At 31.6% G+C, this 25855-nt stretch overlaps 4 protein-coding genes across 5 annotated transcripts in view; 3 read left to right on the top strand and 1 right to left on the bottom strand.

Moving 5' to 3' along the window:
* LOC130902540 (sodium/potassium-transporting ATPase subunit alpha-like) overlaps positions 1-9383 on the top strand; it is a 56697-nt gene extending 47314 nt beyond the window's left edge. Inside the window, exons 13-15 of the mRNA XM_057814759.1 lie at positions 211-399; positions 6109-6223; positions 8777-9383. Coding sequence (XP_057670742.1) covers positions 211-399; positions 6109-6223; positions 8777-8888 — 416 coding nt within the window. The 3' untranslated portion in view covers positions 8889-9383. The remainder of the gene's footprint in view (positions 1-210; positions 400-6108; positions 6224-8776) is intronic.
* On the top strand, positions 1810-3996 carry LOC130902541 (putative nuclease HARBI1). The gene is made up of 2 exons (XM_057814760.1): positions 1810-2420; positions 3171-3996. The coding sequence occupies exons 1-2, from the start codon at positions 2007-2009 to the stop codon at positions 3894-3896; spliced, it is 1140 nt and encodes a 379-aa protein (XP_057670743.1). The 5' UTR covers positions 1810-2006; the 3' UTR covers positions 3897-3996.
* Positions 2443-5055, bottom strand: LOC130902542 (uncharacterized). The gene is made up of 4 exons (XM_057814761.1): positions 4921-5055; positions 4247-4491; positions 3991-4123; positions 2443-3016 (listed from the first exon to the last, which is right to left on the bottom strand). The coding sequence occupies exons 2-4, from the start codon at positions 4489-4491 to the stop codon at positions 2501-2503; spliced, it is 894 nt and encodes a 297-aa protein (XP_057670744.1). The 5' UTR covers positions 4921-5055; the 3' UTR covers positions 2443-2500.
* Positions 9384-13336: 3953 nt separating the features above from the next.
* Positions 13337-25600, top strand: LOC130902163 (ubiquitin-protein ligase E3A). 2 transcript variants are annotated; one of them, XM_057814049.1, is made up of 13 exons: positions 13337-14018; positions 14198-14375; positions 14506-14734; positions 15321-15509; positions 16078-16374; positions 16619-16857; positions 17672-17921; positions 18324-18520; positions 20254-20430; positions 22391-22564; positions 22710-22877; positions 22946-23101; positions 25213-25600. In XM_057814049.1, the coding sequence occupies exons 1-13, from the start codon at positions 13924-13926 to the stop codon at positions 25549-25551; spliced, it is 2688 nt and encodes an 895-aa protein (XP_057670032.1). In that variant the 5' UTR covers positions 13337-13923; the 3' UTR covers positions 25552-25600. The 2 variants fall into 2 exon arrangements, with proteins under 2 accessions (XP_057670032.1, XP_057670033.1); XM_057814050.1 differs by having other exon boundaries at positions 13760-14018; positions 14150-14375.
* Positions 25601-25855: the final 255 nt, after the last annotated feature.

Raw genomic sequence — 25855 nt, 5'->3', positions numbered from 1 at the left:
CCGCTACAGTAATTAAAGCCTAAATATATTTTAATTTAACTCTCCTCATTCGATCAAAAGCTTTCTCCAAATCTATAAATCATTAATGAATTTCCTTATCCTTATTTATTAATTTTTAACTTAATTGTATAAATGTGAATAATGTAAATATTCTGACTGTGCTTAATCTTTTATATCTATTTCCAATGAGTTATTTGCACTTTTTTATAGGTATCCGTGAAAAATGGGATTCCTCAAATATAAACGATTTAATGGATTCTTATGGTCAAGAATGGACTTACGAGCATAGAAAAGAATTGGAATACACGTGTTACACTGCTTTTATGATATCAGTTGTTGTAACTCAATGGACTGATTTAATAGTATGCAAAACAAAAGTGAATTCGATATTCACACAAGGTAAGTAAATTAAAATAAAACAAGGTACCATTGGGCTCAAGTTATTTCGAAAACGTGTAAAATATGGAACATGTAAGTGGATCTAGGAATAATTATGAAAAAATAATAAATTATTGGAAATAAATTTTATCTATAAAAAGCGATTATCAAAAACCTTAGAAACCGAAAATTATTAAGTATTTAAAGAAGCAGCTGTAACAAATATGTAAAGAAATGTATGTCCTATCTAAAAAACCACACTACTATTACAAGGAATTTTATATACATTGAGTTCATGAAATAATTTGATAATATTTCGGTGTCTGTTCGGTTTACAAAAAGTCGAACAAAAGTTTATTCTAAATAATTCCGGTGTACAGGATGCACTATAATTCACTAACAAAATAATATATTTTCAGTTTATAATAATCTATTAAATTATAAATACAACCTTCAAAATCGCGTAATATTGTAACTTTATTTATGTAGAGTTACTGATTAAATTAAACAGGAACGTTTTGCTTACGAAAATAATGAACAGAATGAATAAGTTATTATCTTATTTAATTAAATGTGCAAATTTTCTTCCTTTTTTTCTTTGGAAGTAATCCAATTCTATTACAAAAACCTGATATGGATATTCTATTTATCAGTTTATGTCGACATCAGGTTCTGTCTTGTACATCATATTTTTACAGTTATCACAAAAACGAATAGTCTAAAAGCGATCATAAATCGAGATATCGGTAATTATACACTTTCACGGTCACCTGGTTTTTTGGCTCTAGAAAATCGAAAAATGGATGGATTTTAATGATCTTGGTCTCAAAATGTTCCATTTTACGGCGGATTTATAAAAGAAATTAGTAGAAATAGCTGGAATGAAAATTTCTCATAATTTTACTGTTTTAAATCGTAAAAAAAACGGTTTTGCAAAATAATCCTTTATAAAAAATTATCTCATTATCAGATAAAGTTCTTATATTTTTTTTGTATTCTACATAAATTAATAAACAATTTAAAAAAAATCCAAAAAGAATGATTTTTTCAGTTTTTATAGCTTAGAATGAAATCGATGAAAAACAAACAATTTTCGTGAATAGTTTCGTACTATATTCTATATTCTATATAATCCGCCGTAAAATGGAACATTTTGAGACCAAGATCATTAAAATCCATTCATTTTTCGATTTTTTAGAGCCAAGCTAACCTAACCTAACCTAACCAGGTGACCGTGAAAGTGTATAATTATCGAATAGGTCTTTCTTATACCTAGACTAAGATATAATGGTTTTGTACGTAATGAATTTAATAAATTGAGGCGATTTCAGGTTCGTTATCCACTTTGTCAAACCTAATGCCCGAACACGACTGTCGCTGTCTGGGTGCATGCAGAAATTATGTGTGCACTCATACACAAAACCTACTTAAGCAGAGCATACACGGTCAATAAAACTGACAGTAGGTATTGATAAAAGTACTGAAGGTGCCCTTCTTCAGTATTTTCTGTGATTACACGATCATTATTACTGAAAGTATTACTGATGTTCGTTTAATTCACACGGTCATTATTACTGTCAATATTATTCGTCAGTTCCCGCTTTCCATCCTTTAGTAGATAACTTAACATGGATAGAGCCTGTTTGGCAATAGTTATAGCTTCTGCTGTTGTAAAAAAAAGAAAAAAAAGAAGAATATGGGTTAAGGATTGGCTGTTGGAAAGAGACAGGTACACCCATTTAAACCTATTGAATGAAATAGTAGTTAAAAATCCTGCAGATTTCAAAAATTATTTTCGAATGAGTGAAACAACGTTTTTAACTTTATTGGACATGGTTTCACCTCATATTAAAAAGCAAGACACTAATATGAGACAAAGTATCAGTCCAAAAGAGCGACTCGCTGTTACTTTGCGATACCTGGCGACAGGAAGAAATTTTGCTGACCTCAAGTTCTCAGCATTGATTTCCCCAGCAGCAATTAGTTCAATGATAATTGAAACATGTGAAACTCTCATCTATGTGCTTCGAGATTATATCAAGGTAAGTTGAACAAAAAAATTCAATTAGTAAAATATTTTATTAGTATGTATAGGCATTTATACACTTTACAAAATTTTATTTTATTCAGAAAATGTATGATAGTAGTCCTTCAAGTTATTTTTTGATGAAATGCCGTTATCATCGATTGGATCATAATTGTTATTATTGTTTAAAATCATAATTTTTTGGGGGGAAGTGGTGGTGGTAGAAGGGACATGGACTGGACTAGGAAGGGTTCCGTTCAGTATTTGGGAAGGATTTGATGAATGGAGGCAGGAAGATTGCGGCTCGTTGATTTTAACGGAGTTGTGATGCAGATTCCCCATTGTAGCCTCAAATAAAATGTCGTTTATGGCCTTTTCGGCAAGTATTTTTTGGGACGCATCCAAATTTTGCAATTTTGTAGCCCAAACTTTCGCTAAGTTAAGATTGTAATCTCCTTCTTTTTCCTTGGTCAGGTACTCACACGCTAAATTCAGCAAATCTGATTGTTTATTACATTTTTTTTGTTTTTTGGATTTTCTGTTGTAATTTATTGAAGTCGAAGGCTGAGTGATAACATCGTCCTCTGGAATTATGTTTGTAGTTTCTTGAGCCTAAAAAATAAAACAAGAGTTAAAAAATTCCTCGATGTTCATATTTCATGCTTTAAAAATGATTGACATTCTTTGTAACTAATTACAGCAAATTTTTATTACTACTAATAATAACAATCTTATTATTATTTAAAAAATATTTTTTTTTTTACAGCTTCCCTTAACAGAAGAGGAATGGTTATTAACTGCAGCAGAATTCAGCAAGAACTGCCACTTTCCTACTTGTCTCGGAGCTCTTGATGGAAAGCATATCGCCATAAAAAAACCGGCTAATACCTCCTCTCTGTATTATAATTATAAAGGACACTTTAGCATTGTTTTAATGGCATTGGTCAATGCAAATAAGGAATTTATAATGGTGGATGTAGGAGCTAATGGTAGGATCTCCGACGGTGGGGTCCTCTTTTATACAAAATTTTGGGATTTGTTTCTAAAAAAGCAATTGCATATTCCACCTCCCACAAAGTTACCAGGTTCAGAGGATTATTTTCCTTACGTTTTTGTGGCAGATGAGGCCTTTGCTTTGCACTGCAACCTTATGAAACCATACCCTCAAAAAAAATGTACAAAGGAGCAAGATACTTTCAATAAACGACTGTCCACAGCTCGATGTGTAGTCGAAAATGCCTTTGGCATTCTCGCATCAAGATTTGGTGTGTTTCAAAAGCCAATAAATCTTGGTCCTGACAAAGCAACAAAAATTACACTAGCATGCTGCTATCTGCATAATTACTTAAAAAAGGAATCTCTAAACTTTAGTGCACAAAACGAAATTGAAAGCATAGATGTAGGGGCTAGTCTTCGTGAAGAACATAGTAGGAATGCAAGCGACGCAAAATCCACAAGGGATAAATATTGTACATATTTTAATCTTACATAATAATTTGTCATAATACTTTTGCAAATGTTAATTTTTTATTTCAAAAAATTTAATACTGAAATTTATGGTAAAAACCAAACAATCAAAATCATACCTGTTCCTCTTCCTCGTTTTCCACATCAATCGACGAGTGGGTTTCGAATGGCTGCTCGATTTTATCAAGAAATTGAAGAGCATAAAATACCCATGACGACGGAGTGTAAATGTCTTCGGTACCACATCCAGACCTTTAATAACATAATAAATTCATTTCATATTTTCTTTTTTATATAATTATTATAAAAACAACTATACCTAATGCCTAAATAAAATTTTACTAAGAAAATCAAAATGTTGGTATATATTCTCACCTTTTCGAAGATTCAATTTTCTTAAGTTCTTTTCGAAAATTTGATCTTAATGTATTTATTTTTTTCCTGACATCGGAAATTTCCGCGTTAGGTTTTATTTTTTTGTACAAAGGCAATAATTTATTTAAGGCTTCCATCCTTTTATTTTTTTTCATGTAATTTGGATCTGTGGAGCTCCACAATTCGGGCATGGATTCAAAAGTATGAATAAATAATTTAAGATCTTCGTCCATATTATCCTCCATCTGCAAATTATTTAACAAAATGTAAATGAAGTTATGATTAATATTTTCGTTATTAACCCTCCGAGTACCATGGGGTCCTTTTGGGACCCAACACTTTTACGAGAATTTAACTTTCTCTGCTGTATGACCTTTGTAAACTCCGTTTTAAAATATTGTTTCTTCAGAAAATACAAGAAAAAACAAGTTGCACCTTTTATTTATTTTTGGGCATAAGTTAAAAGATGAGTAAACTTGAAGGTAAAATTCATTATTAGCATTCAAAAACATGTGAAAGTACCAAGTTTCAACTTCCTATTCAATAACCCAAGATTTAAAATGGAAAAAAATATTTGGGGTCCAAAAAGGACCCCTGTGGTACTTGACTTTCATGAGGACCGTGGTACCCAGAGGGTTAAATTCACAGTATTTTAAAAATAATCTTGTACTTACTTTGGATGCACGAGTTTTTGCACAATTTAATAACTGAGGAAGATAAATTTATCGTAATTAAACTTAATTTAACTTAATTTAAATAACGTAATTTAACTTAAATTCGTAAGAAAATAAGCAGGCTTCACGTTTTCAGAGAAAATAAACGGCAACTCTACAAAAAGCAAACCAACGTCGAACTCCAAGATTTCATCAATTAGATGGCACGTGTTTTCACAACCTAAACCCGCCTCATTACTGAAGAATGAAGCAAACCCGGCCACACGGTCATTATTACTGTCAGTATCCCCACTACTCGGCGACCAGAACTGAGGAATGAATGGATTGAAGCATCAATCTTCAGTACCCTCTTCAGTACTTCAATACCTCGGATTACACGATCAGTATTACTGACAATATTTTTCGATACTGTCAGTATTATTGACCGTGTATGCTCTGCTTTACAGTCGCCAGCGCTTGTTTTTTAATTCTAATATATGAAGGTGCTCATTTAAGTAACAGTGTTCCATCAGAAACCTTGTGATTATACGTAGGTTATCCTTGCTTAAATGCGAGTATTTATTCGATTTTTCACGATCAAAGTTTCTAATGTACAGGCTCGAGTGTCGAGATATATTCGAGCTCGAGGCTGCGGTTTTATATTTTCTTCAATTCTGTTTTTAGTTGGTTTCTCCCTAGAAAATAAAACGATAATGGTCCGGTAAATATTTCGGACCCCTTTTTCGCCAGATTATTTACATTCTTGTTGTCATGTATAGCTCTATGTGTTAGCACCCAGATAAGGAAAACATTTGCTAGTTCATTTAGTACTTCTAGACATTCCATGATCCTAGACTTATATAGCTGTTTGACTGTCAGAGATGATTGCTTTAACACATTTGCGGTCTCAATTGAATTGTGTACACCTTCCAATGGCATGTCTTTTGCGACAATTACAGATATACGCTAATCACCCTACACTCTGTGCAAGTGTCGCATCGTCGATTGTTAGATCAGTATTCTCTGCCAGACGATTGCTCCAAAGGTTATTATTGGCCTTAGAATGAAGATGTACATCCATCGCACTGTACGAGGCTTTATGAACATGAATCTAAATATGAACGTAATAGACCTAAAATTTTATTGTATATATTCTTATTTGTCAATCTTTTTTTTACTTGATAAAATATACTTTTCTTTTCTTTTCAGGACTCGGTAATATGGTATTAAATGTTAGTTTAATAGTAGAGACAGTAGTAGCTTGTATGCTGTCTTATATACCGGGAATGTACTATTTGAAATTTTACCCTATTCTGTTTCGATGGTAAGTCTCTATACTGCGAAGATAGAAATATAAAGTTTTCTATTTAAAATAAAAAAAAAAACTAATGACCTAATCACAGGTCCCCCGTTACAACAGTCAGGTTTCAAATTAATACACATTCGTCATATTCGTTAGATTTGGCAGCCAGTCGTTACTTATTTTTAAAATATAAAGAATACTTGTTACGGTTAATAAGTGATCTACAGAGGATGAACAATCTGTTTTTATTGATTTTAATGGGGACTATATTGAAAAATGATACTTTATAGTTAGCCATATAAGCTCGTCGTGCCTCACTTGAAACTATACGCCGATGCTCTTTGAAAACCTTGGCTTGAACTTTTAACATCACTAGGCAAGCTGTAAGACTTGCACAATTTTAACCTCACATATTTTGATAGGTACTCATCAATAATGTGGTCTGTAGTTTCTTTCTCCTCCACGCATCAACGGCATTCCGAGCTATCTGTTATGCCTATATCATAGAAATGACCGTGCCAGGTTAAAACGCCAGTCACCAGTAAAATTTCGCGCGTGTTTAAGTGGAACAGTCGATTGGTAAGGCAGGCGTCTCACGGGAGGTATTTCAATTAAATCTCCTTGTCTTTATGGCTTGATAAAATATCGTATGTCCACATTCCGTCATAGTGCATACTTCAGCATGGAAGAGGGTAGAATGTTTCCCAAACGCTTAGTTTAGGGTGTTTTCCGCAAATCTGCTATCTGTGTAGCAGATGGCTCCATTATTTAGTATTGCGGGTTCATAGTCCCCCGTCCACTATTATTCGTATGTCCTTCCAATGTTTGTTATTAACGGTCGCAGGTGCCATTTGGTCACTGCTCATCATAATAATTAGACATTCACCTGCTACCTGCAGCCTGCGTCCAGCTCTTCACATAGCCAGTTACTCCAGCCCACAATTCAAAAATAAATATGAATATGATATATTTCCCAATTTGTTAATGTAAGTGGATCAGGGATGGAGCAAAGAGATCCACCCTCGAAAATGAAATAGGAGAGACAGACCGATGTATGCAGTTATACCACTATACATAAAAATTCAGTCGATTTCGTCTAACTTTCATGTAAAAATTTTTTTGAATCTTCATTAGTTACAAAAATATGGAGAAAGTTTATCCCTATTAGGTAAATACCTGGTCGAGTTTAATTAAAATTTTGCGTGAGAATTCAACACATTCTTAGGTAATCAAATTTCCATTCGCTATTTACCACCACTTCCGTACCTATCAACTCACGAACAACTGTAAATGCAATCCCTCAATTGCCCGTACAATAAACACGAATCCCCTAGCGTTTTTGTAGATTCTCTCGGAAATTCTGCATAAAAAATCCTTCGAGCTAATTCTCCAAAGCTGAATCCGGAGTGGTTTGCGCAGTCACTACAAGCCACGAACTTATAAGTTCTTTCCGCTTACCCTCAACGTGTAGTGTTTAAACTGGTGAACTATACAGTATCATTCAAGCTTTCAAATATATTTTTCCTCCCCATAAACATATCGCCATATGTACTGAATCTCTTTCATCCATGCAGTCAATCACAACCATATTTACCGACCATTCAATAGTCCAAAACATTCATGGCGTCTACCAAACTCTCATTGCTCTTGATGTAACAGTCTCTCTCATCTGGCTTCCATCGTACACTGGAATTGCTGGAAACGAATGTGCCGATCGTCATACCAAAGAAGCCACAAAGAATCATCCTGAAATCCCAGTTCAGCTGGCCAATGATCTGAAGATTAACTTCAAACACCTCATTAAAAAATCTTGGCGCGATACATGGAGCAAGATTACTACAGCATCCACCCATCTACTTCTCACATTTCCCTGAACTTTTTGGATAGGAGAGAAGCTGTGACAATAAGAAGACTTCGTATCAACCACACGAAACTTACTCAGGGCTACTTGATGTCGTCAGAAAGTCATCCTGTCTGCCGAACTTGTCAAGTTCCTGTGACTGTTAAGCACATCCTCACCGACTGCAGATAATATTCTACCGCATATCAACAGTTTGATATGAAAACTAACCTCAAGGAGACACTTAAGAGTTTCTTAAAGCCACCAAGATGTATAAGAAAATATAATTTAATATATGCATTGTAATAGATTTTGTAACAGTCGTCTATTTAACTTATGATTGTTTTTGTGTGCCAATGACCAGCGCTGTCGAGGCACGTTAAAAAGAAATAAAAAAAATATCTGTGTATTTACCAAAGTCATCACCAAAAAAATTTGCTTTCAATTAATTCAAATACGCATTTCCATTGTTATGAAGATCTTCGTTGGTTTCGAAGCGCTGTCCTTATAGTTACCTCGTCTGTTCTGGGAAAAGGTGAAAGTCTCAACATTATACGGCGGATGATCGAAGCTAACGGTGTGCGAGATGCGCAGTTGTCTACGGCGCACGCTTCCTTTTGTTTGGTAACGTTTATACTGACCCAACGGAGAATGTCTAATCTTAGCTTTGAAATATTAGTTTTTCACGCAATTGTGAATAGATATCAATTTAATATCTAATTACTTTTTTTTAGGTGGTGTTATTCATTTCCTTTTGCAATTTTCATATTCATCTTCGACGAATTCAGAAAATGGCGTTTACGAAAAAATCCAGACGGTTGGTACAGACGAGAAACTTATTATTAATTTCTGATGAAGCTTAGAGCATTTTTAAAACGTAGTTTTAAAACTTTTTGTAGTCGAATCTGTCGTATATTATTAAAAATACATTTTTCCATATCTGCACAAATAGATATATCAAACGTATATTGAAAAGATGAAATATTTGATCATTACTAATATCATTTTTTATGTTAAATTCTTATGGAGCTCATCTAGGAAAAAATATGATTATATGAAAGACAAAATACTCATTTCATCCATACATATTCATTAATCGTTAGAGGATAATTATAGTGGTTCTTATCTAAATGTTATCATCTTATTAAATATCATAACTAAAACAAATACTAGTAGAAAGAGTCAGTTTTGAGTCACAGCAATGTTGGTATTACAAAAAATATATTTTTTCAATAAATAATACAGAGTTGCATGCTGTAGCTATGTAGACGTTTCATAGTGTTCTTTTTATTTCATTAAAATGTGGTTACAGTGTATTTAATAATAAAAATCATAAGTATATTTCCTTATTTTTATTTGAAAGATCAAATCTACTTAAAGCTCCTTTTAAAAGTCGGTATTACACTCAGACTCTAAGAAAACAATAATAGGATAGGAAATTGGACAATAGAAACTACGAATTGGCCATAGTTGCGTCGAATAGATAAGCGATTATACGCTTAGCAACGTACTTTAATCACTTCGGTATTACTTCAGAATAGATTATAGTTTAGCAATAAGTGCAGCAATTTGATCTTTACTGTCTCTGAACAGTTTGAGGATGCAAAAATGCGTTTAGACGCGGTTTTCGGTATTCTGTGAACAGCGAAAATATGATTTTCTTGAGGAAATGTCCAACGAACACACTTCTTGAAGAATGGGCTTTCAATATGAAATGGGCCTATGACACCGATTATAATGAAGGAGTTGTGAAAATACGACAGCTACAAGCGTTCCTAGGGAAAAGAAAATCCAATTCTATAGCCGTGACAACTGAGGTGATGAGCAATATTGTGAAAATTGTGATGAAAATTCACCGGATAGCTTCCGGTTCCATTAACCCTTTCAATACGATTTCTTTATTTTAATCATTCATGAAATTTTTATGGCATAAAATATTTATTGCTAATTTAGTTTGACGGGAAACACAAATATGTAAATGAATGACTATATTATTTATATAATACTTGTTATAAGTCTAGCCCTTCTTCAAAATCAATATTATCCACAATATTTTGAAGCTCTTTAACTAACAAAGGTTTATCCATTCTATAACTAAGATTTTGAATTTATAGGTTATTTAATACTGACATTTTTATTTTTGGAAATAAAAATTGCTACTCACTATATAATTATAAATAGCCTATTTGGCAATTCCTAATACAGCACATATAAAAACACAGTTAGTAATAAGCGTGACAAGTGTCTACTGTTTGCTAGCAGACAAAACTTCATAGAGAAGAAAAAATCAGACAACAGCAACCAAATACACAGGTTTGGACATGGTGGGCAGATAAATCATTCTATTAATTAATAGAAACTCTCTGAGACAATGTGTCCCTACAGTATTGAAAGTATTAAATCCCTGCCGTTCAGCACGCATAGCGTGGCAACAAAGGAACTTTATGTCTATGTAGAATATCTCAAGAATACGGCTTTTATGGTGAAATCACAACACCATATTATTCAAAACTGCACAGGGCGCAGAAAAGACGTTATTCAAATTACTTGTCCTTCAACTGAGTCTTTCAATCCATGCCTAAAGTTATAGACTAAGATCCCACCGCTTGATCTTTCAGGTATCTGTTTTTATGATGAAATTAATTTTAAAAGAATCTTGAGGATGTATGGAATAGATTAAGGATAGGTTGCCTTGTACAAATTAGCCGCAATTACCTGTAATTAATTTTAATGTCATTCAAATCGGTGAATGCAGTTAATTAACAATAATATACCTGTTTACACCTGGCAACCCTAATGCTGCGGTCGACTGAGAGCTGGCAACCATTTTTATTTTGATTTGTGACATCATTTTCTTTCAAATGCTGTAAGATTGATTGAAAAAACATAGCTGCAAGTCATAATAGTATATTAATGACATTAAAATTAATTACAGGTAATTGCGGCTAATTTTTACAAGGCAACCTATCCTAAACAGATACCTGCAAGATCAAGTGGTGGGATCTTAGACTATTAAGAAAAATATTAGAAAACACTGCATTGCACTACAAGTATATCTAAATCAAGCTCCTCGATTGATAACAATGTTTCTCATTTCCCAGTTGTAGATACATCAATATTAACAAATAAAGTATTTGAGGATGCATTATCGGGATGCATCATTAACCCACGAACATTGATTGACTCAAAAATTATAGTTAAACATTTTGTGGTATTCCAGTTTGCTGTAGCTATACATTGTTCTTCAACCTAAATTACTTCCACTAATCCTACCAAAGATGTATGAATTTATGTTGCTATTTACTGTTACTATTTAAAAAGATGCCCATAATTATTTCATATTTTCAACGTTTCTTGCACGAGCTAGATATTTTATACGATAATTATCTTTTTAAAAACAAATTTCATTTATTGTAAAATACAAGTTCACATATTCAAAGGTACAAACAGAATAATGTGGAAATGAATAATAATAATATAAAGTCCTCCTATCGTTAAAAGCTGAGACAGATATTTTTATATAATATGAGCGAAATAACTTCACATAACTCCTCCGTCCTTAAATTAGAACGACGTTGTTTTATTGGGATTGTTGGTTGGCTTTCTTTTTTTTTAGTTTGGGATGTCTCCAAAATACCCAAGTTACTATGACTAGTACTATGAATAGTAAAAGTTCGGGAATGTATACTGTTTGATCTTGTATTGGTCCTGTTAATTCAGTTTTTTCTTTTTTCCATCATCGGATGAGTAAAAACTGCTGAGCTTGCTTCACATATGAGTTTTTCGGTTTTCAATAAGGGAATGATGCAGGGTCTGATGCCTCCATGATTTTGGCACAAGTAGAGGTTGTTCAGTTTCAAACACCACAGGATGTCTTCATACTGGTGGCTGCTTGTACCGAGTAACAAAAAGCATTTGTCAAGAGTAACAATGGAATTATAATGGGGGAGGCTAGTAATATCAGTAATAGTAATAATAATGAAATAGTAATTTTTGAGGTAGGCAAATGTACTGCAAAAATTATATTACTTTTTTTGATTACGATTTGTATTGTAATGTTTTCACTGCTCACAGCTTGCGTTACTTTTGTTGTTATAAACATTATATGATATAAACCTACCAACTTCTTTTTGTAAATAATTTTCTTTATAAGATATTTTGTCATATTATCTTTGAGTAGAAATATTCACATATTATATTTCATATCTCTTTTGAAGTTTGTATATACTTGTTGGTGACATACTGGGTTCCTAGAATTGTTATTTAGCACAGTTTAATTTGGCCTTTTGTTAAACTATTTTTATATAAACAAATTGAATATTTGGTTTATTTTCTTTTGAGGTTAAGTCTTGGTCTACAGAACGCAAGTATTCGAAATTTGCCAGACTTGGTATAACTGGTTGCAGAATTATATTGTATGTAAGAGCAAAGTTGCTTCCTCTTAGAAGGTTCGAGCAACATCTAGTTAACTATTCACGACTTAAGTTATTCGTACAGTATTTTGTAAATTATGCGGATAATAATTTTTGGTTGTTCAGTCCGTTGAAAGGTTGTTTTGAAGAATGATTTTTTAGCTGGTGTTTTTGAAAATGAGCTATTGTTGCACCTGGCTAGATTGTCGTCATGACGTGTGATCCGATTTTGCTCAAGAAGTCTGCTGCTAGCTTCATTCATATTTTCCTTTTGACTATCAACTGATGTGGAATTTTCATTATTTCATTTAATTATAAATTTGGCTCCAAATTTTATATTTGCGGAAGTCGTGATATTTTCGACTGAGAATTTGACGATTGAAGAAGTAGTTACCTTATTCTTTTGGTCAGCGACCGTGGTGTCGTTAAGATCAATTTCTCCAGAAATTTTTTGAAAAGCGGGATTTAGCCGGCCTAAAAGAGCCTTCCGCCGATTTCAAAAATTCTGGAATATTAAATTATTGACATCCGTTATTGAAACTAAAATAATAACAGAACAAAAGTTTTCTTTTAAGAGGACTTGTGCACTTATTGGGGAACCGCCTCTGTCATCATAGTAGTGGAAAAGTTAACATAGTTATGCCGATTGATAATTCACAAATCATAGAGTAATAATTTCCCTTTCTATTTCACAAATATTCCACTCGGTTGCTTTAAACTTCTGTTTCCAATAATGTCTTAGCAATACACGAATCAACATATTGCACCATGTCTAACCTTTCGGTGGTTGCGCGCGGAATCTCATTCCGCAGCTTTATTATTTATGCAATAATACCAAAGTGCACTGGCATTTAGTATAGACATTATCGCAATTCGTGCTGTAGTTTTGTGTGTGTACTCATTGAGGACTAGTACTTCACGTACGACATTTCATCTTATAGTTTTTATTTTGATTTCGGTATTTCGAGCCAGTTTATTCAAAGATAAGCAATTCATTCTTTTTTGCGAAGGTTTCTCGAAATAATTGGTTCATTTTTTTAAGATGGCTTCATGGAAGAAGCAGCAAAGTTTATTGAAAATATTAATATCTGAGTGTTTAGCTGAATATGAAACAAAGAAGGGGTCTAATTCTGAATATAATAGCATTATATGCAGTGAGTAGATAATAATTGGAAACATAAGCTGTTAATTTCAGTTTTCAAAACACATTTAGGTATTTCGAATTAGATGAAGGTAATAGACTGTCGCAAAAAAATAGCTGACATTAGTGACAGCTGTGGATGATCAATGTTGCCACTTTAACATGGTACATTTTATAGTAGATTAGAATTAAAAAATATCAGACTTGCACACCATAAAATCCTAAAAATACTAGGCTGGAGTTGAAACCTGGAACAGCAATAACTGAGTAGTAGAAATATATAAATATAAATTGGTAGCCAATTCTATTATTGATGCATTGCTTGTGAATGTTTTTGCAGCACATTTTATATTTTAGTTTAATCACAAAATCGAATTCTATGAACCCTTCAGATCAAATATCCAATAAAGACGAAGCTTCCAGGTAAGTATCTATAACTCAAAAATATAATTTTGATTGCTTTAATTATCGATTGAAATAATTCTATAGGTTATGTTTGTTATATCAATCTTGAATGTCATCATAACAAATAATGTCTTTGTTTGGGTTTTCAGGGGAAAAATTTACACATTTTAATGGGGAATTTTAAAAAACGATTTCAGGAACATTCCAGAAGCATCGTCTAGTAACTTGAACAACGAAATAATTTCCACTGACAATAAGAACGAAGTTATGAAACGAGCTGCTGCAAAAAAACTCATTGAAAGATACTTCTACCAACTTACTGATGGATGCGGAAATCCTCATTGTGACAACCAATACTGTGCTTCGAGTGGTGAAGTAAGATTTTCTATTAATATTTACCCAATGTTATTTTTCCATAATATTCAATATTCACATTTCATCTATAATATCCATATTTTTTTTTGAGTAAAACATAATAAAATTTTACAATTGCAATATTTTTTAGTTGAAACCTCTAACACCCGATGAAGCAGCAGCTCAAGCAATTCAGTTATTTTCTCAAGATGCTCGACTATGTGACAGACACCCCAACAAAATAGCTCGGAAACAGGGAAACATAATAAATAACAAAAATGATACTACAAATGACGTCAATTTTGAATCAGATTCACCAAGAAATGATATTGAATCACAGAGTAATTATTCAAATAGTAAAGAAAGTCTCAAATATAACAGTAAGTATTATACCTTTACATATTGTCAGCTTAAGTCACAAACTACATAACTCCGTTTTTATCTTATATCAACATTTTGATACCATTAGATACATAAATTCTTAACTCATTAAACAGAAAAACTCGTGAAGGCTTGAAAAAAATCCGAGACAATTTAAAAGAAATATAATAGAAAACCTCATAACCTAGGCCCCATTTTGTTTAATGCTAACTGAAATCCATGTTAATATACTTTGTAATGTATTGTTTTTCTTCAATTATTTTCTCAAAATTTGATATCTTGCCAGCTTTTCTATCCTTCATTTAAAAAAAAAACAGGAGTTATTATTTGTGAAATAAGATGGCAGTTTATATCGAAACATTAGTTATTTCAATTACTATCAGGCATAGGATATAAAGAAAATATTGGAATTAACAGTTCAAGCTCAGAAATTCACATAATCAAAATTGCTGGTGCTTACGCTTATTTAATTATGTTTTATTTGTAATTTTCCATTACTTGAAATGAAATTAATCAGATCCTTTAACTTGAATTTATCAAGTTAAATTTCAAAATAAACCAAATATCATATTTGTATTTTTTCAGCTCCAATACCAACATATTTAACAGAACAGGCTTTGTATGACATAATAGATGAATGTGAAGCTAATAATAGTTATTCCCCTTTAATTAGGACTGTAGGAGAAATATTCAGTAGCATTGAAAACCTATCAAAGAGTTTCCCACAAGAACCAAGTACTCCTACTAGAAGTTCTTCAAATTTGGAAAATGCAGGTAGGACAGGGAGTAACAAAAAGAACATCTTATTATTGCATCAAGTAAAGCTCAAGTTTTCTAGGGAGATTAATGATATTTTAAAAAAATAAAAGGTCTTCATAAAAATATTGTATATATCTAAGGATATAGACAAAAAATTCAATCTTGTTTCCAAAATATAATATAATAGAAGACACTATTATAAAGAATGAAGTAGTGAGAGAAGTTTTGCGTAATTTCTTAAAATAGTCTTGTGACTTCCCAAGGCTCTTTCTATACTACGATATATTTTTCAGTTCACATTTTATTTTTGTTAGAAATATTCCAGGGATTTTATAATGTCGATTAGATTCACTTTTTTTTTCTATGGAATAGTAATACTAAAATAAAATACTAAAAAATTTCTCTTAAATATTACATTTAGGAAAGCTTCAGTTATATTTTTATTTCTGAATAGTAAATTAAGATTTTTAATTTTGGATTTGAAAGTTCATCTCAATATTTCTTCTTTGGGAAATATTACCTTGGAGTCTTAGTAAGGATTTAGCAATTCATATGCTTTATTTTTAATTAAAAAATATTTCAGATATTAAATCTTTGAAAAAAGAAGATGTAAGAAGTTTGGAAGGAGAAAAGGACAAAGATGAAGACAGTAGCGCAGAATCAAATAAAAATTCACTGCCACCAGTTGATATACCGGCAGTCCGTAGAGCATATACAGCTCTGTTTAAATTAAATTCTTCTATTTTTGAAAATGCTCTAGTGAATGCTTTAGTCACATTAGCTGGCAATTTACAAATGGAATTACCTATGAGGAAAGAAAGTGGCAGTCATGATGACATAGTAAATGTTTTAGTTATCGTCTTTGAAATCCCAGCATTAGGTATGTAATTTGAGATAAATAATAGAAACTGACTCTGGGGTAACTTATAATAATTCATTTTTAAACTTGTCTTTTGCATTAAATAACGAATCCTTCCATATTTCACATTCATACTATTCTTAATGCCCAACATAGCAAAATGACACATCTTGTATGTCCAGATGTCAACAAAATTTGATAATTATAACAATGATGAAAACTAAGAGGTAAATTTCAATCAAAAATACATATTTTCACTGTACAGGTTCAGGAGATCTATTAGAGACAGCTTTGCCTGCAATATGTAGAGCAGCACAAAGGCTTCCAGTAGAAGTTCAAGCCAGTTTAGCTATTCAGTGGTCAGGCGTAGCTAGAAGGAGTATCAGAAGTATTTTGGAAAATTTGCAACAACTTATAACATTGCGAGTAATAATGACACCTTTTCAAAGAGATTTTTTTGTACAGGATGAAAATGTTATTACATCTGCAACTAAATTTATGAAGGTAAATCTGTTTTTTTAATACTTTAAATCAGTAAATGAGTTTCTCATCTCAGTAAATGAGAAACTCATTTACTGAAGGATACATTTTTTCTGTTGTATTTATATTTCATTTTTACTAAACAATAGTTTGGGGTCAAAATTGTGGAAAATACACTACTTTGAAACAAGTTGAGAATATTGACATTTTTTCTCAGTTTCCCATCCAATTTCCATTATTCAGAGAAAAATGCAAAGTTTTTAATATTATTTTCAAAAAAATGCATCTATTCTATTATTTAAAAAATATAATGTTGAAATTATAGGAAAAAAATTGAAAATTCAATATATTCAAGTTATTTTGGGGCATATCCCAAATAATTGGGAATTGTCTCTATTAATTTTTTCTTATGTTTCATATAACATTTCTTTACATTATGTAACACTACAACTTCTTATGAACCTTCACCTATCCAATGGCTCTTCTTTGAATGAATTCAATTATATGGTTTTTGAGTTTTGACGAGTCGGGTTTACCCTTATCATTATTCATTGACCATTCTGAGTTTCCTATTTCGCTATATGATTCCAAATAATCTTAAATAAATGTGCTATGGTGTCAATAATTATCTTGTTGTGTATTCTCTCAAATTCAGTTTTTTACTTCTTACAATCCCCTAAATTGTTATACTTTTTATTAGTATAAATAATTTTCTATGTCTTTCTTGGTATATGGCTATTGCACAAATCTGGATTTTCTTTCCAAATATTCGTTCATATCTGTCAAATATATCAAAATATATATGTCACATAAAACTTATGCAAATTATATTTTTCAGATTCTGTATTATGCAAACATGTTAGCTGGGGTATTAGAATCGCCAGAACTTAGATACCAAAGCCTTTCTGATACTAAAGATGGATTCAAACCTCAAAGTACCCTACCTCCAGATCCTTTAGCTGAAGAATTAGGTATACATGTACTCGATTGCCGAAAACCTTATTTACCATTTTCAGAATTCTATAATGAGCCACTTAGTGATGCTGTTGAAATGGATAGAGATTTTGCCAATTATAAAAGTGACACAGGTAAGATTTTGTTTTTAAGATTATCAGTGGTATTTTAATTAATTATACAAGCCTATTAATTTTACATTTTTTTTTATATTCATATGAAAGCTGATCGTTATTAAAAATCTTCTTTTCCTTATTTTTATCATCTAACAATTTCATTTTTATATTTTTATGTCTGTTAAAATATATGAATAAAAATCATCTTCAGCTAACTTAGTATCAAAATTTATGTAAGAATTTTTTGTCTGTAATTTTATAATACCAAAGTTTGGGTGTGATAATAGCTATACTTCAAGACCTCACTAGGTGGTGGCTACAACTTGTGTTCATATAAACCCTAATTGCTAGTATCCACACCTTAAGATTATTTTCCAGTAGTCAATTGAAAATAATTCAAAATAAAAATTATATTTTTAGGTAAATTTAGTTTCATGCATTATCCATTCATATTGACTCCAGCTACAAAAACAATGGGCCTCTATTTCGATAATAGAATACGGATGTACTCTGAAAGGAGAATCAGCTTTTTACAAACATTCACAGGCTTGCCATCACAACCCTTTTTAAAATTAAAAGTAAGAAGGGATCATATCATTGATGATGCTCTTGTAGAGGTATGTATGTAATTCCTAATTATATCTAAATAATTCTATAAATAATATTTTAGGTCAGCTGGATTTTTCCTTTTAAATTTTCTTGTGTTTCCAAGTTCTAGGAGGGGGTGATGTAACACGTTTTTGGTATAAGATATATTTCTTATATACTGCTTGATTTTTCATTAATTTTGGTACATGTTGGATTTTGGCCTATTGTGTATGTATGCTATTAGGAAGGAGATGGACAATTGTATTCTTTACTGTTCGGTATTTGACTTATTTCTTTTGTTGCGCAACTTAAGAGTTGATAATAGTATTGGTTGTTGGTAATATAGATGAATGATTGGAGAAAATGTCATAATTGACTTCCATATAGATAAGGAATCTATTTTATTGTACTAAATAGTACTATAGCTCAATGTGGGCCTTGACCTCAAATATTTCCGTTCAGAGATGTCTGCATCCAAGAAGGGAACATGATCCAGTGATTCACTTTGTAGGAAGATCTATATTTATACAGTCAATCCAACAATAATTTTAAGTATTCTTTCATGTTGTAGACCTTTGCTTTTTATTCTAATTGTATTCATTTTCCATTTGTTATCTTCTGTCCCACCTCTATAAATCTTCATTACTTATTTTCACATGCTATAGTCCAACTATATGTCTCTATCTGAGGTAAAACAACTGGTCAAATACGTATTTTCTTGTGGATGTTGAACAGTTAGCTTCATCAACTTGTATATTTTCTTTTAGCAATTTTCTTCATAAATGTTACATGCCAACTCTTTCCCTTGATTGTTACGCAATTGCTTTGAAATTTGCAGTACTTCTAATGTTGTATGTGTGTAATATATAACGTGACCCAAAAAGGATGCAATTATGTCCCCTTTTCTGGCTGCCACCCTGGGAATGGTCAGTGTTTACAGCTGTTCTATTAATACCACTTCTTTTAGAATGTGGAATGGGTAAAGCTGCCAAAGATTTTCCCAACAACACTTCTGTGTATTAGAAAATTGTTCTTGCTTGGGTTGATACATTCAATAGATCTTCTTTGGTTATAGGTTCCTTGGAGTAGTCTGACTCAACCCTTGTAGATTCTTCCAGCAACTGATTTTTTTTGCTTCCTACCTCCTTTTCAGGCCCTATAAACGGTTTATCCACCCCTATTTTGGCAAGTCTGTCTGATTTTTCATTTCCCTCCACTTCAGTGTGCCTAGGAACCTATTAGAGAATCACTTTATTTTTTTTGCCTTGTGGAGGCATTCCCAAATCAGATTGGATCTTATGACATCTAATATCTGCTTGTCTATTGGACTAGATGATAATCTCCTAATTTACTTCTAACGTTAAAGATTATAAAAGAAATATTAGAAAAAGGTCAGTTTGAATAAATAAATTTTCCTCAAACTAACATATAATAGGAACTTAAAATATTGAAATGTTTTCAGTATTTAGTAATTCTTTTGTAAATTCATTTAATCTTATCTCTCTTCAAAGTCTTTTTTGAATGCTGGCATAAATGAAGTGTTTGTATAACATTTATAAAAAAGCAATCAGCATTTAAGCAAATTACATGACAATTATGAATGTTGTATTACTATAACTATGCTTTTTGACACGTGTTTACCAAGGATATCACTAAAGTTGAATACATTGGGAATAATTATAATCAGGCATTCTCATAAATGTAAATTGAATCATCAGTTAGAAAATGTATCACCTTTATCTGAATTATATAGTTGTTTTAGCTGGAAATGATTTCTATGGACAACCCCAGTGATTTAAAGAAACAACTGGTGGTGGAATTTGAAGGGGAACAAGGTATAGATGAAGGGGGAGTTTCAAAAGAATTTTTTCAATTAGTGATAGAAGAAATTTTTAATCCTGATTATGCCATGTTTTCAATTCAACCGGAATCACAAACTGTAAGTAGCACTGTTATATATTTGTTAAATTTACATTACATCTGGAATATATTGAGTTGAAGATATTGAGGGAAAGTGTATACGGAATTAATATAACAATATTTGTTCACTACTTGGAAAGCAAATTATATTGGATGTTTATGTGTTATGAGTGCTACATATTATTTAATTTTAGTAGTATTAAGTAGAAGAGTTATTTCAAAAAATATTTTAGTTTTTTAAAATTTAATTTCTTCTTCATCTACACGAAATTCATCCTGTAGCGAGGTGCGACCACGATTGAATTCGGAAAACCAGCGAAAGACGGTGGCTCGAGATGGTACTTCAAAACTAAAAGTCGAAGCGAGTTGATCAGCACATTGCTGTGGGTTAAATCCACTTCAAAAGTCATAGAAAATCATCGCACGAAAATGTTCGCGGTTTGATTCCATTTTTTTATGGAGAAATAAATATTTCAAGTATCTGTAAACGACTCAAATAGCACTCGTATGAAAACACGTTCAGAATATGTTCACCATTTAAAATGTCAACTTTATGATGGCAGTTTCAGATGAGTGTTGCCATATCTCAAAACTTAAGTAGCAACACTTGTATAATAAACTATCCTAAAAGATGGATTGACTGAATTTACGTCTAACCGTATCAGTACGGAGGCTAGATAGGAAAGAGGACCATCGCAATGTATTGAAAACGTCCGAAAATTAAAGGATGCATCATTTTCGTAATTACGCCGCCAGGGTGACGCTGCGTTCCTTAATTTCCGGTAAATGGCCTCTATTTGTTATTGTTTCCTAGTAGTAACCACAGGCTGGCTTTTTTACGTGCTATTCATCCCCTACGACAAAAGGGTAAAAGTAAATCTCAGTCGTTCGATAATAGTGAAAAGTTAACATTGAGTGAAAGTTGGCAACTGCCAAGCGGTATTTTACTTAAAAATATGGCTCAATATTTGAAGAAAGAAAAGTTGTTTGCTAGGTCAGACTTAAAAACTTCCCCATGTGGAAATTGAGAAAATCAAACACAATAAAATCGTGTGAAAAGTGTTCAGCATTTGTATGTGGAAAATATTCCAAAATAATATGAGATTATGCATATAGGTCAGCTATCATCTTTTGGCTCCTTGTGGTTACATTTCTTCTCTCACCCTTGGATCTGACTTCATCCTCGAAGTCTTCGAAAAAAAATACTTAATAAAATTTCTAAACAGATGTAAACAAGTTTCATTTATAGGATATTCCTAAATTCACTCACACATTGTTCAGTATACAGAATAAAGTATCAACATCTTAGTAAACCAACTCTCACTTAAGTTGGTGGCGTTTAAAGTTGAAATAGCATGTTGTTTCAGGGCATATATTTTTCTCGTCAATTCTTCAATACCATTGGCTGTTTTAATTTTATCACTTTTAATGATATCCTCTTTATTGAAGTGCCGACATAATTTTGGACTCCAATTTCAACAGATCAGGGTGCTTTATAAAAAAAATTAACTTGTATATGTATTATTCAAAAATCATATAGTTAATTTTTTTCATAAAGCACCCTGATCTGTTAAAATTGGAGTCCAAAATTTTGTTTGTATATATATATATATATATATATATATATATATATATATATATATATATATATATATATATATATATATATGTATATATTACCCAATTTGCTATGGTTGTGACAATCATTTACACTGTCACTTGTGAAGCAATCAACTATACAACGATTTACCATTTTTCAATGATCGTCGCGAACGCAGTGTCTCCCTGGTGGCGTATTTACGAGAATGATCTATCCTTTATTTAGTGGATGCATAACTGTCGAAAACCCTATAGCCATCCTCCAGCCTCCGTGCGTATTTGGATAGAATATAATCAGCTACACTATTAGGAAAATAGGTTATAAGTACAGTTGTAGGCGTTTTTGAAAATATCTCTCCATCTAAATAGGTTTTTTTTAGGTATGGTTTAATCCCACCAGTTTTGAAAGTGACGCTCAGTTCACTTTGATAGGAATAGTGTTAGGGTTGGCAATATATAACAACGTCATATTGGCTGTTAATTTTCCTATGGTACTTTATAGGAAACTGATGGGAAAACGGGGGAGTTTTGAAGATTTACAGGACTGGACTCCCGTAAGTATAAGTGAATTTTTACACACATGATTTATACAAATTAATATTCGAAACCTCATAACTTTTTATATACTGGTTTTATTAAGGAAACTGCTAACATTTTCGAACCAAATATGTAGCTCATTCCAATGATTGTTTTTTGCAGGTGTTGTATAACAGTTTAAAACAACTTTTGGAATATCATGAACCAAACTTTGAAGATATGTTTATGTTGACATTTAGGATAAGTTACCAAGATGTGTTTGGTTCTACTATTAGTTATGATTTAAAAGAAAATGGGGACAAAATAAGTGTTACACAAGAAAATAAATATGTGAGTATTTAAAATTGATTTTTTTGATCAAAATATTTTTCTCTTTGTTATTTTAACTTTGTTTTCAGGAATTTGTGGATTTATATGCTGATTTCTTATTAAACAAATCAGTTGAAAAACAATTTTCGGCTTTCTATAAAGGATTTCAAATGGTGGTAGATGAATCACCTCTAGAGTTGCTATTCCGTCCAGAAGAAATTGAGCTGTTGATTTGTGGTAGTAAAGTAAGTACCCAAATAGTTTGATTAATATACAATAAAAATTGTGAAATTTAACAATATTCTAGACGTAAAATTCGAAATTGTTGAAAAATTTGGTAGGGAATCCAATAATTTCAGTTAGATGTATTCTTCTATAGTTACCTTTGATCTCCAAAATACTTAAAAGGTTTTTATTCAAAACATAAAATGTCGCATGTATTGAAAACTAAATATCCCCCCATCAACACCATATAACAAGAGAAAAACCATGCACTTTCGCTTTTATTGATTTCAGCCAAGTTGGCAACCTAAACAGCAAAACTAGTTTTATTAACGAAACATAACCATTTACAAAACAATATTTGGAAGCTGAACAAAATAGTTAGGAATAAGTTTATTTATTATTTAAACAAATCTTATTCAAATGAATAGGGCCATGTTACTCCACAGTCTTATGAGGTGGTCAAAACATTCACAAAAGAACAATTATATAGAGTTACTGTAGCACTACAAGAAAACTCTAATCTAGCTATTCTATACCAACTATAGAACTATTTTGTTAATCTCATAAGTCATTACTCAGTAATTATATTAATAAAGAATTATATTTTACCAATTTTCAATTATCATTTGAAAGACTTGTTGATTTTAAAGCTGTATAATGGTGCATGTGAGGTGAATAATATGATATTCGATCGAGAACATTGTCTTTTTTCTCGATAAGGTGCATACTGGCGTCTGAAGAATAAATATTATTTTTCATGAAATTTTATCAAAGATTAAATCAAAGGGTTAAATTCTGAATTTCCATATGTGAGTGATTTAAACGCCCAATTTATATGTTGAACCATTTCCCATTATCTTCTGTGCTTTTTCATCAAGAGGATGTAAAACTTAACGCAAATCAGAAGATTTTCCATATTTGTGGAATATTCGAATCGGTTTTATGGATGTCAGTCCAAAACTATTGCATAAGATTTGAACTTTTGAACTTTTAAACAAAGCTAACCCATGAAAATTGATGTTTACTGCTACTTTAACACACATTATGAATACATTTTAGAAGATTCAGTAACTTATTTTCATGACCATGATACCAATACTGACTAGTCGTTACATTGTTTTGAATAATCAACTTGGTGTCTTGAGAAAACTTCAATAACTACGTTAATTCCTATCGAATCTTTTGAAGGTTATAAGATTAGGCGATGTAAAACTTCTTATAGATCCCTTAAACAGAAAACAGCTTCTGTTTAAGGGTTGCGAAAAACGGTACTCATGAACTTATTAAATGAAAAACAACAATAAAGCTGTTTTATGAAAGCTTGGAAATCAGATAGAGTAACGTTTATAAAACATAGATCGATCACAGAAAGATATAATAAACTAATACCCATAATATTCGTCACACAGCAGTTATATAATATTTATAGAACAATTCGATAATAAAAGAGTAAGTTGTGTGTTACTTGGGAATGACTAAAACATAATCTAAATAATATAATCTAGAAATATCTTTCAATGAAATACTTCAAACAGCATAGATACGAGATGAAACCATTGTAACTATTAAAAAAATCTCTTTAGGTGTAGGTAAATTGAATCTCCAGTCTATGTACATATGTACAACATACCTAGAAAGAAAAAAGGAACCTATCAAATTTAAGTTTGCTTATCATATTGTAAAGCCATACAAATATCTACAAATTGAAAATACAAAAAATTCAGAACCAAATGACTTACATGCTAATTAATAAGTGTACCAGTTTATTTAAGTAAAATCAATGCAACTAGGATAATTTAATGTCTTGAATTAATATGAATAAAATTCTAGCACTTTTTTACTTGCACACTATCACATTTCATTCCTTCAACCATATTAGTAAAGTCAGCATTTACCCAACATTGAATTTATATTATTTGTAACTGTTTCTATCTTAAACTGATATTTTAAAGCATAAACTAGAAGTTTATGATCATGTTAAAACTCAATACTTCAAGAGAAAACTAATTTTTTGTTTACACCGCCTGTTGTGCTTAATCCGCATTGCTGAACGAGTACTAGATTTAAACTTTGAGTTTCCTGTGCTTTTTAATAGAAAATCTGTTTATTATCGTATAAATTTTTGTTTCAGAACTTTGATTTTGATGAATTGGAGCATTCGACAGAATATGATGGCGGTTACACAAACGAAAGTCAAATTATAAAAGATTTCTGGTCGGTGGTTCACGCTCTGTCGTTGGAAGACAAGAGAAAACTTTTACAGTTTACAACAGGGTCAGATCGCGTACCAATAGGTGGACTTTCGAGACTGAAACTAGTCATAGCTAAAAATGGACCAGACTCTGATCGACTACCGACAGCTCATACGTGTTTTAACGTTCTCTTATTGCCAGAATATTCTTCAAAAACAAAATTGAAGGATAGATTGGTGAAAGCAATAAATTATTCAAAAGGATTTGGCATGTTGTAAAAAATTGTGTTTTGTGATAAATTAGATTATATTTCAGTTACTAACAAAACTGATTTGTTTTTAAACATAATTATTATTGTGTACAGCTCTGTCTTATGACATCTTGTTGATTATTAACTCTTTTTGTATTGTGCAATTTCGGACAAAATACATTAATAAAAGAGAAAGATGGTGATTTTTGAAAAGTAAACAAAATATTTGGGGTTGCTTAGATTCTTATAATTACAAGAAACTTTTAGGGGGGTCAGCTTTATGAAAAGAATAATAAAATTCCTTGGAACTTGACCTTTTTCCATTTTAAATG

This window comes from Diorhabda carinulata, chromosome X (assembly GCF_026250575.1).
Source record: "Diorhabda carinulata isolate Delta chromosome X, icDioCari1.1, whole genome shotgun sequence".
NCBI classification, from domain to species: domain Eukaryota; kingdom Metazoa; phylum Arthropoda; class Insecta; order Coleoptera; family Chrysomelidae; genus Diorhabda; species Diorhabda carinulata.
Note: the sequence above shows the minus strand (reverse complement) of the source record. Positions and strands in the feature narration are given on the sequence as shown.